The sequence below is a fragment of the Malassezia restricta genome, chromosome I (assembly GCF_003290485.1).
Source record: "Malassezia restricta chromosome I, complete sequence".
NCBI classification, from domain to species: Eukaryota; Fungi; Basidiomycota; class Malasseziomycetes; order Malasseziales; family Malasseziaceae; genus Malassezia; species Malassezia restricta.
In genome coordinates this window covers 422705-438922 of record NC_040193.1, presented here as the reverse complement: position 1 = coordinate 438922, position 16218 = coordinate 422705, and the positions used below count along the sequence as shown (strand labels likewise).

Sequence of the window (16218 nt, the reverse complement as noted above, 5' to 3'; positions counted from 1 at the left end):
CGTCCAGTCGACGAGCCCCTAAGCCGACGTCGTCATGTGCCTCCACATCCGCCACGCGTGATACACATGCGCGTGGCAAACAAACACGAGTTACGTGCTGAGCGTGTGGTACGCCGCTGACCACACACACCAAAGGAGGCGTGTCAGCCAATCCACTCTTTTCCACTGGACCCAACGTGGCCAGACCATGTCTACAGAATCAGAACATCATATACCAGCGCTGCATGTGCATCGCCATGACACTGCTTCTCATGAAAAGAAGCGTCGGCGCCGTACACGGCCGCATGAAGTCAACATTCTCATGTCGGCATATGTCCGAAATGCCTTTCCCAGTGAGAATAAGCGCTCGGAACTCGCCAGAATGGTAGGAATGTCGACTCGTGCTGTCTCAGTTTGGTTTCAGAACCGCCGCCAAGCTGAAAAGAAACGCTCACAGAGATACCAGTCCTCATCGGCACTCTCCGCGCCTACGCATTCAGTGCCTTTCCTGGCACCTGTATTCCCCCCACGCGAGCCGTTCACGCGCTCTCAGAGCACACCAAGCGTATCGCTCATGACAACAACCGCGGGGCGTGCTGCTCTGCGCGAATGCCCCACCGCCATGCATCAGCCAGAACCGCCAATGTCCTGCACACTGGATAGCACGCGCGATGGGCACGGTATTATTACAGGCGACGTTCACAATGATGATCGTGCTATCTGGCAACGCATGGAAAGCTCGAGTGCACTGGGCAGCTGCAGCAGCGAGGCAAATGACGAGCTTCATACGGTGAACTCCACGGCTAACGTCGGCATGGACGAGGACGATGATGAAGAGCGCACGCTTCGTCGACTTGCTCAGCGGCGCACGAAGCGACTTATGGAGCGCAAGCGCACCCGAAGCCTGGACGATATGAAGCGACATGAATCCGATGCACGCCTTGTTATGCACGAAAACATGAACAAACGCCGCTGTCACAGTTTTCAGCGCAAGCCGTCTTTGCGTTTGGAGATGGCTGCGGATGGAAACTTGCATCAAAACAAAGAAAATGTACCGCCCAACGCCTCGTCGGGCGTCAGAATGCAGCGTGTGCACAGCATGCCGAATCGTCCCCTGCAGGAACTGACTTTGCACAACTCTGCGCCATCGTTTGTTAACCTGCATGTACAGCCACAACAGCCTCCTAGGCGTGCACCGCTGATGAGTCGCCGCCCTTTGAATCGCCGGGCCATTTCTGCTACGTCACATATGCCAAACAAGCTCACTACGAACTGGACACGCACATCCAGTGCACGCAGTTGTGATATGCTGCCTCTTGTGGGCAAAGAGACAAGCAGTACTGAAAAAGAGCCTGTCCATGATGACAGTGGATTTTTTGACGACAATGAGCAAGCTGAATCATGCTCACCACCTAACTTTGCCCAGCCGCAGCATGTCCTAGTCATGCTTAAGGACAATGGTGATACCGATGGGCACGCATGGACCGAGCATGACCGCCAAGCAGCCGAGTTGCTACTTGGACTTGGTGGGGGAAATAGCCAACGTGCCTGGCATTCATAAAATTCATACCCTATTTCTGATTCCTAGCGGTACAAACCATTTTGCTCAATATACTGGATCACACTGTTGGGCAACAAATACTTGATCGAGTATCCTCGACGAACAAATAGGCGCACTTTTGTACTGCTGATATCATTGTAGATCGTCTGCTTCACCACAATCAAATTCCGACGGAAGTGCCATAACAAGTCATGTGAGAGAAGGAAGGACCACACATCTGCTCCAGTACGTTCCACAATCAGACAGCCGAATTCGCCCAAAATGTGACGCAGGTCCTCTTCAGCCCACACACCAGGCTCACCCATGCTCTGGATCAGGTCACCGCCCGCCAACAGCATTATCTTTATCGGTTTGTAGGAGCCATCCCGCAACTTTATGCCACGCTCGCCATTCTTCCCGTTTATTTCAGTGGCAAAGTGGTCCAATACCACGGCTGTGCGTTGATACTCGCCCTGCAGCGACTCCCACGCATCAACCATGAGCCAGTTGGATGACCGCTCCACGGCCAACTCGCACATGCGCACTCGGTGAACCGCTTTGGCGAGACCCTCCTTCTTATACTGATCCGATACAGGCGAATAATACCCAGCCAGGAGCTCATAATTACCGGACTCAATTACCTGATCCTTGGCCATTTCAAACATGCGCAAATGCAAGTACGTCGGCGGTGAAAAACTGCCGCAAGCCACGATAATAAGCGGAATCTTTTCTTCATCATGCATGTGGGTAGGCAGTCTGTGGCGAGGGAATGTATACGTATCCATTGTCTCACCTTGGCGAGGCACAGATTGGAAAAAAGGCGTGCGTGTCTTAGCTGTGTCCATGTCTCGTTGGGAATGAGCCTCATCCAGTTCCTCGTCCATTCCGCTGTCAAGATCCCACGGCTGTACATCCGTATCGTGGGAATTATTCATCCGATGCCTTAGATGGTCAGAAGTCTATTATACATACACATTTGGATTAGAGCCATCCTGTCCCAGCTCCTTTGTTACGGGCCCACCTCCGGTCACTGCTGCACCCGTGAACGGCGGACTGTCAAGTCGATATGACTCTGAATTCAGAGCCTTGTATCTCAACGTCGAAACACTATCACGACCTGTTGTACAGGGTGCTTTCGGTGCAAACATGCTGTGCGTTTGAGATACAGAAACACACGACTACTTTGAGGGCTGGTGGGGGAAAGGACCAATTACCTGAGATATACTTCGTCGCTCCCACGCTACCCCACCCCGCTTCGATCGGGGATATAATTATCGCAACGCCAGGATCGGCATATGCCTATCGAATTATTTACCAGTCGTGGAGTTAAGATCAGGCCTGAACATAAACTCCTCCGGCGATATAGCCCGATCAACAATACGCACATCACCAATGCTTCCGTAGAAGATCTGATCAAGCTTCCCACCGTATTCAAAACCACCGAGCATCCAGGGCTTGTTCAGCGTTGTGAGGCCATGTGCTTTTTGGGCTGGATTCCGAGCCACTTCGCTGCCATCCACATACATTTTTGTCATCGTACCATTATTAACAACGGCTGCGTGCCACCAATGGTCAAATGGCGTTTCATGTCCCCAATTCGTAGTGCCATTTTGACTTCCCAGCGGGTAGACACGCCATTGGAGCTCACGGTCGTTTGAAATACTAAGAGTCACGATAGGCTCATCCTTATCAGCCTCTTCTCCATGAATACCAGCATCACTAGCGGAGCCACGGCGACTAAACAAACTGCTCCATGCATTCTGCTCACTGTCCCAGCTGCTGGGCAGATAGTAAAAGGCTTCAAAGGTATAGCCATTTTCAAACTTGTTTGAGTTGATCTTAGCATCATCGCGTGTCTGAAGATACATTCCCTGAAGTGGCTTCTTCTGCGCAGTAAAGTTTAAGCTTCCATGTCCAGGTTGTAAAGGATGGTGTGCATCAGACCAACGAAGTGTGGTATTGTCAGACGGGAAGTGGGTCTTAAGTATCAAGTCATTACAGTTACCAGACAAGTCCTTGATTATGTCGGACTGAGAAAGCGGCGAGCCAGCTTTATGCCGATCAAAGCGCCAATATGCCTGCGTGCCTGTAATTACAGTATCATCGGACGACTCTGAACGTTTAGAATTGTCGAGAGCCTGGAAACGACTCTCAAAGTTGATATGCATTGTGAACTTATCAGTAGAAGTGGTAAGCTCTGCTTCTTTTCTTGAAAGTGGATTAGCTTGGCCCTTCTGTACCAGTTCCCTTGACCATGGTGAAAAAGTGGATACGTCAATTTTATTCTCGCGCATCTTGAATCGATAGGAGCGAATCATACCCGAGCCACCGTAGTAACGATTTTGATAGTTTGTAATATGCGATTCAACCTTGTTACCAGCTGCATTAGTGCGACTCGTCCGACCTGATGGCCAAAAATGACCATTCAGTGTAAGGAACACTTGATTGTTGTGCTTGATAAGCTTGTTCCAGACTTCCTCACCGTATTCGGTGAATTCGGCTTTTCCAGTATCAGCCGTGACAATCTCATGTGTCGTGAGAATGGTCGGTATATGAGCATGGCTTTTGAGCACACTCTCGGCCCATTCAAACGAGCTGTTGGACATGCGCCAATCAAGAGCAAGAACGAGCCATTCACGTCCACCGGCCTTGAAAATATGATAATTGTTGTAGCCTGTCGGCGAAGCGCCACGCCACGAGCGAATCTTGTGGAAGCGCTCAGGATTGAACGCTTCCAGATACGGTGTTTTGCCACGCTTATCTGTGGTGCTGGGATCAACGTCATGATTACCTGCAAGAACGCTGTATTCAGCCCCAGCCTCATCAAGGTAGTCAAATACTTTTCTGGCTTGGTCGAATTCTTGCTTTAGTCCATTTTGGACAACGTCACCGAGATGAGCCATAAACACAATGTTCGTGTCAGTATCTGACCGGTTCGAAGACGTTAAAATATATTCGAACGACTTTTCCACAGGTACTGGATGGATACTATGCTGGTCAAACAAATACTGCGTATCAGGCATGACGACAAATGTGAATTCACCACAGTCCGGGTCTGGATTCCAGCAGCCCTTGGCTTTGGGTACCATACTGGTTTGATCGTATAAGTCATTTGTCCATTGCCCAGCTACGACAAAATTTGCCGTAGCAAGCAGGCATAAGGCAGCAGAGCAAATACCACTGAGCATGATGGCTCAATACGGCGAGAGAAAAACTTGCCACGCCTTTGCATTGCTACTTATATGTCTAATTGCACATGGTCTGTGCTGATGTACTCGTTTCGCGTGCATATTTTAGGCTCCACGATTGGGCGAGCTGCGCCCAATTTGGTCCACGTGTTCACACATGACTGTAGCATATAAGTGATTTACTGCATCATTCAAGTGCTGCTATATGGCTTTTTGGTCCATCGCACGGTGGTAAAGTGCTGGTTTGTTTTGGCCTGATTTGAGTTAGGCGATAAAGTACTTACTGCTCCAATTTCCGAAAGTCTTATTGCTTCTTCGTTTAGTTTACTGGGAATATGCCAGAATCGACAATTGCAGCTGTGGATTAGTGTACGGGTGTTAGATAACGTACTCAACAAGCTCATACTGACGGACCACATAGTCCAGCAGCTCCCATAAATCTCGGTCAGGTACATCACCACCCGGAATAGCTCCTGGAGCATCGTGCGTAAATCGCCAGTTGTTCTGGCGCCATTCCCAGATGCTGTAATGTCAGTTTTTCGCGCGCCACGTACTCATAAGCAATTCCACGCACAATCCATCCATGATGAGTTGCGATCACGATTTTGTCGAATCCTTCTTCTTCCCAACGAATATATTCTAGCGCTGCAATAACACTCCGCAATGCTGCGCGTCGCTTGGTCGTCTCGTTGGGAAATTCTGGCCGTTCAAGACGACGAGAGAAATTCGTCTCGGAGCGCCCAAGATCCACCTTTTCATGCATAGCATGACAGAGCGCTTCATTAGGACTGTATACGAATCCAAGTCCTCCCTGCAATGAAGTATTTTCAGTAGTAGTAAAGTACGAAGCAAGTGATTTGGCATCGTTGATTGGTCCCATTTGACCAGATGCAACCTTTCGTGCAAGCTCCGACGTCTGTAGTTGTTTTTGTGTCAGCGCTGTACCAGCACACATGAGCAGCACCTGGCGTGGGTTTGTACGCCGAACAAACCTATAGGGGTGCCAGTGACGTGGGTCAGGTATAAACAACGCAGAAAGCGTTTCAAAGGTGATAGATTGCAAATTGTTTGAAGGGAAAGCTAATGCCTCTTCGCCTGGTCCATTGATGGCATTCCATTGTGTCCCTGCATCACGTCCTTCGGGCTGCGAAGCAAGCCGCTCAAATGCACGGCTTTTTAAATATGACTTGTTGTTCCAAGGCTTTTTAGCATAGCTGCCATCAGAAATACTGGGCGGAAGCTTGTAGTCAATAAGGTTCAACTTTTTGCGTACAACAGCCGGTAGACCGTCTGCTCCGCCTTGTCGAGTCTTATCGGCCAAGACAGAAAAACCACTTACGGTGGGTGCAAAAGTAGAAAGTTGCGTTCGGGCCGTTTGCATGGACATGGCATCTGCTGGGCGCTCTGACCTGATCTCTGCTACCTCGACATTCAAGTTATGCACAGCATCCTCAGCTTCGTTGACTGTGTGTGTGTTCACTTTGCTGTTAATCGAAGATTTAGCAAACATGTCCTCATTTTCGAGCCCAGCACTGTGCCTTGACTCAATTTTCTTTTCAGTCATGGAATCATGCTCTTCACCTAATTGCTCACCATCCATCTTGGTTTTCAAGTGATCTAATACGTTGTTGTCGCTGGTGTCATTAGTCTCATTGATCTTGGCATTCACATCAACTTCATGATTGATTCCCGAGCCCTGTGATGTGTTCTGATCTTCTGATTCTTCAGGTAGATCAGTGATATTTTCAAGTTCCCCATTTCTAGGCGTGAAGTTCGTATCTTCATTCGACGTATTTGTCAAGTCTGATCTCTCATCCGCTCTTTCGTTCTTGCAAATGGCTTCTTGATTCCGGGCCATTTTTTTAGCCTTCTCTTTGGCTCGTTTCGCTTGGGACTTGGTCATACCACTCTTTGAAATACTTGTACCAGTCTTTTGAACCTCTTTGTCGACACCGAGCTCATTCTTCTCATTTCTTCGACTCTCAGATGATGATACATTGTCCTTCTTCTCCGATGGGGTATTGGAAACCTTAGCATTTATTTCCTCGGTAGCGGGCGTTTCATCCGGAGAAGATGGTCGGGGGAACGTACCGTCCTCTGATACACTCTTGTTTGTAGTCGGGTTCTGGGATTTTTCGCCTTGGCGCTTTTGGGGTTTTGACTCCCCGTCTTGAGAATTCTGGCTCCCAGACACCAGTTCCATAGGGTTTGCTTCCCCTTGTATCACGCTTTCTCTGCTTCGAGATTGATGAGAATTTTCTTCGATGCTCGGCTCATTCTTCTCTAATTTGTCTTCATTGACAATTGTGTCGCTCTTATTCTTCGGCTCAGGCGATGTAATTTGCTCATTTCGGACATAATCATCCTTCGTCTCAGGTAAAGCATCATTCGACACCGGATCCTTACTTCTCAAATCCGAAGGATTAGAGCTTTCTTTTTCGTCAGAACCTTTCTCCAGGTTCATAGCATCCAGCAATAGCTCCATTTTATCATCCTCTGACTTGCCTGACTTGATCGGCCCTGTGGCGGATTCGTACTTCTCACGGACGTCCTGTGCAATTTTTTGTGAAGGGGTAAGCTCATCATCTTCACCAATCACGAAGGAAGATGAAGGCACATAAGGAACACCTTCATGCTCTGAAATTTCACGCTCGAAGTCGTAGAAGAGCTGGGCCGGCTCTGGGAGTTGCGGCACTCTAAACACACGTTTTGCAGAATTGTGGGGATTCAAACGGTCAGGTGCGAACGAAATACCACCGGGGACGTCCAATCGCACATTGAGACGATTTTTCTCTTGGGGTTGTGATTGTGTACGCCTTGTTAGATCAAGGAAATGCGGTTCCGCCACCATATTTCCTCAGCAATAGGTGTGCCCACGTTACGAAGGATGCACGAGGTGATTGACACTGTATTCGCGTCGATGACTAATGAACAATTCATTTTTCCTAATCTTCCTGTCACCTTCATGCTGCTGTATGGCGAGCGCATGCTGATTAGGTGTCTTTCTGTGCGGCAGACTAGCCAAAGCCTCAAGCGTACATCAATTTGGAATGCATTAAGGCTTTCTCATTCTAGTTCAAAGAGTGAGCATGACATGAATGCTCGTCTCAAAGCTATGGCACTTGCCAAACCTCTGCGCCTATCGCTTCTTGGGAATCCATTCCATTTTACCGCGTTCACAGACGTTCAAGAGCAAGTGTTTTCTCTACTGCCACAAATTTCGAGTGGAAAAAAACTGCTCGACGATGGAAAGGGTCGGGACTTGCTGTGTAAAGCTCGCACTGGTACAGGCAAGACGGTTGCATTCCTCGTCCCTGCTCTTCAGGCCCGCATACATGCGTATAATCAGCTTGCCCATGGACAGACTACGGAGCCTTTTCGAAGGTATCTTGAGGAAAATGATTTAATGTATTTACTTGAACGTGGCGACAAAGCGGCTGTGTCGGAGCTTCAGAGACTCTTTAGTCGACACTGTGCGGGTGTCTTGATTATTTCGCCCACTCGTGAATTGGCTATGCAGATTGCCTCTGAAGCGCGCAAGCTTGTGCTGAATCACAAGAAATTGCGTGTGCACGAGCTTGTGGGCGGTATATCGAGCAAGCGCCAGTACTTGAACTGGAAGAAGAACACGCCAGACATTGTTGTGGCCACACCAGGGCGTTTACTAGACATGTTGGATGATCAAAGCATCCGTGATGCCATTAGTCGCACACAGACACTTGTGCTTGATGAGGCTGATATGCTACTCGAACTTGGTTTCCGAGACAAGATTCAAATGATAGCGTCTATGCTTCCTCCTGTAGAGGAGCGCATGTCGTTCATGTTCAGCGCCACGATGGATCCTCACATTATGGAAGTTGCGAAGACTTCGTTGCATCCTCAACATCGTGTCATTGATTGCATTCCGCCTGGCGAAGAGAATGTGCATGTGCGTATCCCGCAATACGTCACAACTATTCCGGATCAGACTCGGGTTTTACCGTTTCTGCTTCAACTCTTGGAACATGACCAAATGCTGTATGGTAACAAGTCCAAAGTCATTATATTCACTTCCACGACGGCACTTACAAGTGCCATGCATAAAATGCTCGAAAGCATTACTTCTTCGCTTCCAGGTCAAGAAAAAACAAGCGTGCTCTGCTTGCATGGAATGCTATCTCAGACTCTCCGTTCTCGTGTCAGTCAGCAGTTCCGAGCTTATGAATCTGCCCCTAGTATTTTGCTTACGAGTGATGTGAGTGCGCGTGGTGTCGACTACCCATCAGTCACGCGTGTCATCCAGCTGGGTGTACCATGCTCGAAAGAAATGTATGTCCACCGTGTTGGTCGCACAGGTCGTCGTGGGCGCGAAGGACGTGCAGACATGCTTATTTCGCCGTTTGAGTCTGGTTTCGTCGCTTTCCAGCTGCATGACATCCCACTTCAACCTCTGTCTATGGAAGATCATGCAAAATCTATGAATGAGCTCGTTGCCTCTAAGGAGGCACAAACGACCTTTGATGCATCGAGGGTTCAAACTGCTATGGATCACGCTCGGTATTGTGTACGTGAGACCATGGATATGAGGCACTTGCTCAACACAGTGTTCAATAGCTATGTGGCTATGCGGCAATTGCTGCGCGTATCGCGCTTGCAAATCCTGCATCCGGTGCAGAACTGGATTCGAGCTGTCTTTGGCTTGGAAGAAAAACCTACACTGTCGCCCCAAATGATGAGTGTGATACACTCGAAGAAGCGAGGGTCACACGAGCGCCAGACATCCAAGCGGCCATTTTCGGTGCGAAAGAGGCGTTAGGCTTCATGCATGCCATTCACTGGTAAATCCCATATGAGCCGGCTTACGTGTTCGATTTTGCGGCCAGCGGGGCCAACGATACCCATATAGGCAAGCTCATTAAGAGCCAGACTGAATCGCATCTGAGTAGAGGCAACAGTGTCCTCATTTTCCATATCGAGACCAGCGTGCTTCCGACGTATTTCCTCGCCCTGCAGCGATTGGACAAACGCTTCGTACCAATCGGCAAGGTTGATAAACCTGCTCGAGTCCTTGTACAAAGAAAACAATCGACAGACGTCGGGAACGCTTGCATTGACGAGGTCCTTGCCCGTTTCTCGTAGCGTGTGCACTTCTGACATGTGCTCCTCCCATTCGTACCACGGTGCCTGGTCACTCAGCTCACGTTGACCAGGCGCTGTGCACGCTGCTGCGCTCATAGATGCCAAGGTGTCAGATGGTGCATCCAACGCTAATATGATTGTGCTGCGTGCGGCACCTTCCAACATCGTAGATATGGGCTCCCCGAAGTCATATGTCCATATAGACAAGCCCAGTGAAGGTGGTAGCTCCACGGATTTGCGCCAAATGCCAGAAACCCAACTGGCTAGAGCTTCTCCCATCGAATTTTGAGCACGCACTTTCGTGTGTGCAGCATGTTGTACAGAAAGCAGGGATTCATGCGTGGAGCGCACAGCTGCAGCAACAGCGGCATCCAAATTCGACTCAATGGCATATAAGCGACGACTGATGCCATCGACTAGCTCAGATACCTGCTTGTTTTCGAGAGTGGAGCACAAGTGACTCAGTAACGCGTCAACTTGCTGTGCTGTGGGCGTCGTAGCTGTCAGTGCATTGGCAGTCGTCCGACTGGCATCCCAGTCCGTAAACGGTGGTATCCATTCTAGAGCAATCGCTGTACAGCCCGTCAGACCAAGCTTTGTTCCATACGCGCCCGTCAGACCAAGGACGCATAAGACTTCATGGAGAGCTGCCAATGCTGTAGCCCGACTCGACATGCTGACTGCCATGTCGCTTTGCAAGCCAGACAATGCATGAAGTAAAGCGGAGTTATCGTATGCCAGTTCACGCATGTGTGGCGAGACGCTTGATGGGATGGCAGCTCGCAAAAAAAAGGAGAGGCGTAGCTCTGCATAAATTTCCGATGTCCAGTGTGCAGAGAGAGTTTCGACGTCAGGGATGCCCTGAACAAAAGCCGAGAGTGGTCGAGTACGGAAATGTTCCAAGTACGCCAAGCGTATACACTGGGCCATAGCATCCCAGCTTGCCGTAGTATGCCAATATCTGCGGCGCACCAGCTCGAATATGCTACGACCCAGCCACAAACCAGAACGAGGTTCGGCAAAAAAGGCGCAGCCAACACTTTCCCAAAATTCGGACTTGTCGGGCAACACAATGGTGGTAGGGTCAAGGTACATTCGGACTTGCTCAGCAAACAAAGAAGTCACCCAAGTGGTTGTTTCATACAAGTCATGCGATACTTTCGAACGAGGCAAGAGTGGAAGAGGGGCCGTGTAGGTTATTAACAGATGGATCGAAGGAGTGGGTGATGTGATGTCGGACCAAGACATGACAGCACTTAGAAAATCATTCATAACACTTGAAGGAAACGTTTGAATTTCGTGAAGTAAAATGACAATGCGCGGCAAATGAAGCCCAGCTGCACGGTACGCAGTCATGACCAGAGTCAAGTCATTTGGTTCATATGCTTGGCACAATCCCGATATTTCTGGTGTGCAGGGTATATGATGCAGTATTTGTGAAACAAAGGCAGAAATCATAGTGGATAGATTGATACAATGAAAAGGCGATAGCTGTACCGTGACATGATCCATGTTGGACAAATGATGCATCAGAAGTGTGGGGAATGCCTCATATGTGGCGCTTCCACTAGCATCCAAGATAGTAACAGGAAGAAGTGGTGATGTTTTCACAGGCATACGCTCACAAACATTTGCGATACATGGCTCGTACAAGGTGCGCACGAGTGAAGTAAGGCGTCCATAGGCCCCTTGCCATGTCGCATTGAATGCATCGGAGCGCATCCGGCTGGGCACAGAGTCCTTTTCGAAAAGAGATATTGGAGAAAATTCGCACTCATCAAACGAATTATTCTCTGCTGTGATAATTGAAATAGGTTCTGCTTCTAACAAGCCGGATGTCTCGCTGGCCATAGGATGATTCCTGCTGATGTTGTCCAAGCTGTTGGGTGGAGAGCGTATTTCGTTTCTCGGCCGATAGTCTTCCTGTGAGAGCTTCTGGGGATGAAGCGTCTGGCGCTTCTATCCGCAAATACTCGTCCTCCGCGGTGTTGATGGCAGGCGCGAAGCGAAAGCAAAGCAACTTGCAAGTCTCCAAAATGGCCGGAAAACAAGAGAAAGGAGCCGATGTACCGCGAGAGAATGTCTTTCTCTTTGTTCCCAATTTGATCGGTACGTGCATGATATAACGTTCATCTGACTGTCACAGGCTACGCGCGCATTATTATTGCCGCGATCTCGTTGTACTACATGCGCGACAATCCGCGTTTGTGTACAGTGCTCTATTTGGTATCTTGTATTCTCGATGCATTTGATGGAAAAATGGCACGCTTGCTAAACCAAAGCACGCGTTTTGGTGCAGTTCTGGATATGGTCACCGATAGGTGCGTTTTATCGGCGTCCTAACTAAATTTAGATGCACAACAGCCTGTCTTTTATGTTTTCTGACTGCAGCGTATCCTCAATATGCTTTGCTGTTCCAGGGTCTTGTTACACTGGACTTCAGCAGTCATTATATCCACATGTACAGCTCGTTGGTATCGGGCTCTGCATCTCACAAAAAAGTTGATGTCAAAACTTCTCGCATTCTTGCCCTTTATTACACGGATACACGTGTATTGTTCGTTCTTTGCGCTGCGAATGAGCTTTTCTTCGTTTGCTTGTACCTGATGGCCTTCTACACTCGTCCTTTGGGTGTGAACATCGCGCCATTTCTTCCGGATGCTATCTTTAACCTGGTTACTTCAAGCAAGGACAATTTGATGTTCCATATTGTTCATGAAATTATACCTAGTCTGACATGGCCTCAAATTGTTGGAGGCCTTCTGTTTCCGATGTGTGCGATCAAGCAGATTATCAACTGCGTCCAATTCTGGAAGGCTGCCAAGATGTTGACAGACATGGACCACTCGGAGCGTCGTAAGCGTCGTATGTGACAGAGCCTGCGGCACTATAGAAAATTAACACAGATGTAACCACGATTTTTATAATTTACTGGAAATCGACAAAGTCATAGGATACATCGAGATCATGATTCACTGCTTCTGATTCAATGTGACGTGTGATGCTTTCAATCAACGTCCAAGTCAGACCATGCGAGATGAAACTACGCATGGCACTAATGCCAAGACCGCGATAAAGACGTAGGAAGCGGTGAATCGGCAAGTCACGGATACTGCGCGCCTTTTTGACAGGCTCATGCTCACCTTCGTGTTGCATCAAGAGACGTCGTAGCACAGTAAAGCCACTCCGTCTAGGCGCACCAGCCAGCACATCTCGCTGGACCTGGGTTTTAATGAGGTCCAAGGGGTATATAGACAACCAAGACATGATGCCACTGGCTGAACCAATCAGAAATGAGACGAAAGGCGCTGGAATACCATAGCTCTGGCGGTGAGGCTCCAAGCGGTCGCTCAACATTCTCATTGTGTCATACAATCCAAAGTAGATGCATGAGCCCGTCATGTCGCGATACATATGTAGACGCAAGCCAATGTAAAATCCGCGCAAGCCACCGTGCAGACGATAAATGTCGCGAGCAGCTTGGAATCCTGAACGGGGAATAAATTTATTTGTACCGAGTGTGCCGTTATTCTTGTTCCTTTGTGTCCAGATCAGGTATTCGAGCTGCCTTTCAACCTTAGTTAGTTCAAAAGGAGCCGACATGAAACAAATAATCGTGCCGCTTGTGATACCACCTGCAGCGCCAAATATAAGTGCATCCGATAGCTTGTCTTTCTTCTTACGCCAGCTCCTAGCGAGGAGTTCTTTAGTGTGCGTGTAAACACTGAAAGACAAGGTACGGACAAAAGTGATGGTAATTAACGGAAACGTAACACCCCGAAACAAGCCCTGTATTCCTTCAGCGCGTAGAACATCTCGCGTGCAAGCCCATGCACTCGTATAATGCTTTACTTGTAATCTGCTCTTAATGCTGTCAAGCTGGATGTAAGCATCACACTGGACGACGTACCGGGAACGATGCAATGGTCGACACCAGTGAGGCGGGGCCCGCCGACACTACCGTGGGATGTTCTTTGGCAAAATTAATGAATGCACGATAGCGCATCTGCAACACTGATCTAGGAGCACTGTCACTCATTATGCCATGCACACTCCGACGTGGGGTATAGTTATGACTAGGCAAAGCGCGGCCATACCACGTGCGGTTCGTGGGACGTGCCGTCTTTCCGACTAGACGTGTACATAAGCTGACTAATTTCACTGCAAGCCTATTGTGCGCACGGACTATTTTACAGAGGGGACGCGTGCCACTAAATGGCCACAATGGATATATGGCCCCAGGCGGTATGCTGGACGTCATCAGCCTTGTGGTTTGATGATATGGCGTCAACATGTTCGTGACTGTTAGAATACATGTAGGAGTAATTTGAAGAGCTCCGTGAGAAGGTCGGTTTCATTTTGGGAGACGCTTCTTTATCAGAAGTAAAATCGAATGGCACAGGCTGTGTTGACAGATGGGCGAACCAACGCTGCAAGTCTGTCCAGCTCATGCCAAATTGTACACAAAGCTCATCATCACAGCGTGTTCCATCTAGTAAGGAGGGAAGATCAACAGGTATTTTTGGCTCAACAGGAGCAGAACCAAACACAGAGGGCGACGCGGCACGCTTACGAACCGCATCATCACTGAAAGTACCGTGAGCGACACTCGCCACATCAATCGCTGTGGATAATCGACGCTTGGCATCTGAGCGTTGAGAAGCTTTATTCGATAGTTGAACATCTTGAAGTCTAGATGCGGTGGCGTTCGCGGACCCATTCAATTTCGTGTTGGGATCCAAGGAAAATTCAGACACATTTTGACCGCTCGAGTATGAGAGGGTTTTGTTCGATTTTGCAAAGCTCATGGAGTCTGGAGGGAATGCAAAGAGCGGTGATGAGAGGGTGTCCACAGAGTTCCGTAGTGGTTTCTGATAGGACGAATATATGGGGTATTGATGTACTCGACGAACAAAGCCTTTGATGACGCCAAAAGTGATAAATCTGCGAACATCCACAGCTTGAACCTGGTTGCCCAGTAGTCCGATCCAGTCATGGAGCGTGCGCCCATAGCGCAACATAGAATACATGTGCCAGAGTACGGGTCCTGGTAAAGCGTCACACCCAGGAAGCATAACGTAAGAAGCACATTCCGATTCGATATGTGGATCGCTCAACATGGGAGCCACTTGTGGTCGAAGCACATAAATGTTGGAGAACTGGAATATGTCAATCAACATCGCAAAAGAATAATACAGCAAATGTTGCACACATTGCTTCACAAGTAACACGTCTGCGTCAGCCAATTGTGCGATACGTCTGACATGAGATGTACCGTTCAAAAAAGGGATGAGCCGAACGAGGGTCAAGTCCCAACTGTCGTTCATGAATTTGGACATGTCGAGAAGTAGCACGGGTACATCCCAGTCGTGAACAGGTGGGGGCTGTACAAAGGATGGGAAGAGCTTGAGATTGATGGCGTCTCGCACCGTGGAACCCAGTCCTTGGGTCTGTTCCCCGGCCAAAGAGCGAGTATACGCCAAGCTTGCTTGACACTGATCAGGCATAGTTGAAGATGGTTCGCCACTTGGTTTTTCACGCATACGTACGTCTTGATTGCCAGAGCTGTCTGTTTTTGCATTCATCCCATATGTTTGCTCGCGAACTCGAGCCAGGGGACCAGATGCAGATAACAGCAGCTCATCGAGTTCTGTCGGATCGACCCGAGTCAAATTGCGGTCCAATGCGACATCTGAGCAGCTCTTTCGTGCGGCGTCGAATCGGTGGGCATTAGAGGCCTCTGGAAGTGCAATAAACACTTCATAAAAAGAATTCATCTCCTCGTACAGCTGCTCCACGATGGCATACAATCTAGGGAGATTATCAAGTCGCGACACAAAGGATTGTTCCTCTTCGAGCATACGAAGTGAGCGGGCGCATTTATGAACAATAGGCTCATAGGAACGAGTATCAGTATTCGACTGGAAGACAAAACACAAGTTGAAAATAAAATGGTTGCGTTCATATTTCTGTTCATGCTCGAGGAGCACGGGGACGCCCATCACTTTGTAATGGTGACGCCGACCTTGCCCGTCGGGACAAGAGCTTATATTACATATGATCATCCGACCGCAGAGGGGGTTCTTAGGGATCACATAGTCTGATAGTGTGCTGAATTCTAGGCGAAAACGCTGCTGCGAACTCGCTGATGATGTAGAAAGCGCCGCCTCCTTCTCCGGATCATAAAAAAGATCCTCGGGCATTTGAAACAAGACACGTGGCCCCTGAAGCGGATGAAATATAGAGAGGAACGTGCCCTCTAGACGAGGTAAGAATCCTTGCCGCTCAGAGAGCGCTGTCATGGCGGCCGTGCAGTGCGCACGCTGGACTCGATTCGACGTGGGTGGATGGGATCGGGCCACGTGTGTATCGGGGGACGAGAGCGCCGTGCCT

General features: G+C 49.0%; 9 protein-coding genes across 9 annotated transcripts; 3 read left to right on the top strand and 6 right to left on the bottom strand.

Moving 5' to 3' along the window:
- Window positions 1-187: 187 nt before the first annotated feature.
- Window positions 188-1540, top strand: MRET_0264 (homeobox transcription factor; the record flags this gene model as incomplete). Its single annotated transcript, XM_027626891.1, has 1 exon — window positions 188-1540. One exon carries the CDS (start codon window positions 188-190, stop codon window positions 1538-1540), a length of 1353 nt encoding a protein of 450 aa, XP_027483009.1.
- Window positions 1541-1563: 23 nt separating this feature from the next.
- MRET_0263 (nicotinamide mononucleotide adenylyltransferase) lies at window positions 1564-2667 on the bottom strand (the record flags this gene model as incomplete). The annotated part of the gene is made up of 2 exons (XM_027626890.1): window positions 1564-2461; window positions 2492-2667. 2 exons carry the CDS (start codon window positions 2665-2667, stop codon window positions 1564-1566), a joined length of 1074 nt encoding a protein of 357 aa, XP_027483007.1.
- A 159-nt stretch (window positions 2668-2826) lies between these two features.
- Window positions 2827-4707, bottom strand: MRET_0262 (phosphodiesterase; the record flags this gene model as incomplete). Its single annotated transcript, XM_027626889.1, has 1 exon — window positions 2827-4707. One exon carries the CDS (start codon window positions 4705-4707, stop codon window positions 2827-2829), a length of 1881 nt encoding a protein of 626 aa, XP_027483201.1.
- Window positions 4708-4898: 191 nt separating this feature from the next.
- MRET_0261 (uncharacterized protein) lies at window positions 4899-7558 on the bottom strand (the record flags this gene model as incomplete). Its single annotated transcript, XM_027626888.1, has 4 exons — window positions 4899-4961; window positions 4992-5064; window positions 5099-5230; window positions 5262-7558. The coding sequence occupies 4 exons, from the start codon at window positions 7556-7558 to the stop codon at window positions 4899-4901; spliced, it is 2565 nt and encodes an 854-aa protein (XP_027483006.1).
- A 114-nt stretch (window positions 7559-7672) lies between these two features.
- MRET_0260 (ATP-dependent RNA helicase MSS116, mitochondrial) lies at window positions 7673-9502 on the top strand (the record flags this gene model as incomplete). The annotated part of the gene is made up of 1 exon (XM_027626887.1): window positions 7673-9502. One exon carries the CDS (start codon window positions 7673-7675, stop codon window positions 9500-9502), a length of 1830 nt encoding a protein of 609 aa, XP_027483200.1.
- Window positions 9499-11676, bottom strand: MRET_0259 (origin recognition complex subunit 3; the record flags this gene model as incomplete). Its single annotated transcript, XM_027626886.1, has 1 exon — window positions 9499-11676. One exon carries the CDS (start codon window positions 11674-11676, stop codon window positions 9499-9501), a length of 2178 nt encoding a protein of 725 aa, XP_027482501.1.
- A 140-nt stretch (window positions 11677-11816) lies between these two features.
- Window positions 11817-12698, top strand: MRET_0258 (CDP-diacylglycerol--inositol 3-phosphatidyltransferase; the record flags this gene model as incomplete). Its single annotated transcript, XM_027626885.1, has 3 exons — window positions 11817-11934; window positions 11972-12146; window positions 12179-12698. 3 exons carry the CDS (start codon window positions 11817-11819, stop codon window positions 12696-12698), a joined length of 813 nt encoding a protein of 270 aa, XP_027482500.1.
- Window positions 12699-12753: 55 nt separating this feature from the next.
- Window positions 12754-13864, bottom strand: MRET_0257 (mitochondrial inner membrane carnitine transporter; the record flags this gene model as incomplete). Its single annotated transcript, XM_027626884.1, has 2 exons — window positions 12754-13704; window positions 13736-13864. 2 exons carry the CDS (start codon window positions 13862-13864, stop codon window positions 12754-12756), a joined length of 1080 nt encoding a protein of 359 aa, XP_027482576.1.
- Window positions 13865-14036: 172 nt separating this feature from the next.
- MRET_0256 (nitrogen permease regulator 2-like protein) lies at window positions 14037-16127 on the bottom strand (the record flags this gene model as incomplete). The annotated part of the gene is made up of 1 exon (XM_027626883.1): window positions 14037-16127. The coding sequence occupies one exon, from the start codon at window positions 16125-16127 to the stop codon at window positions 14037-14039; it is 2091 nt and encodes a 696-aa protein (XP_027482575.1).
- Between the last annotated feature and the right edge of the window lie 91 nt (window positions 16128-16218).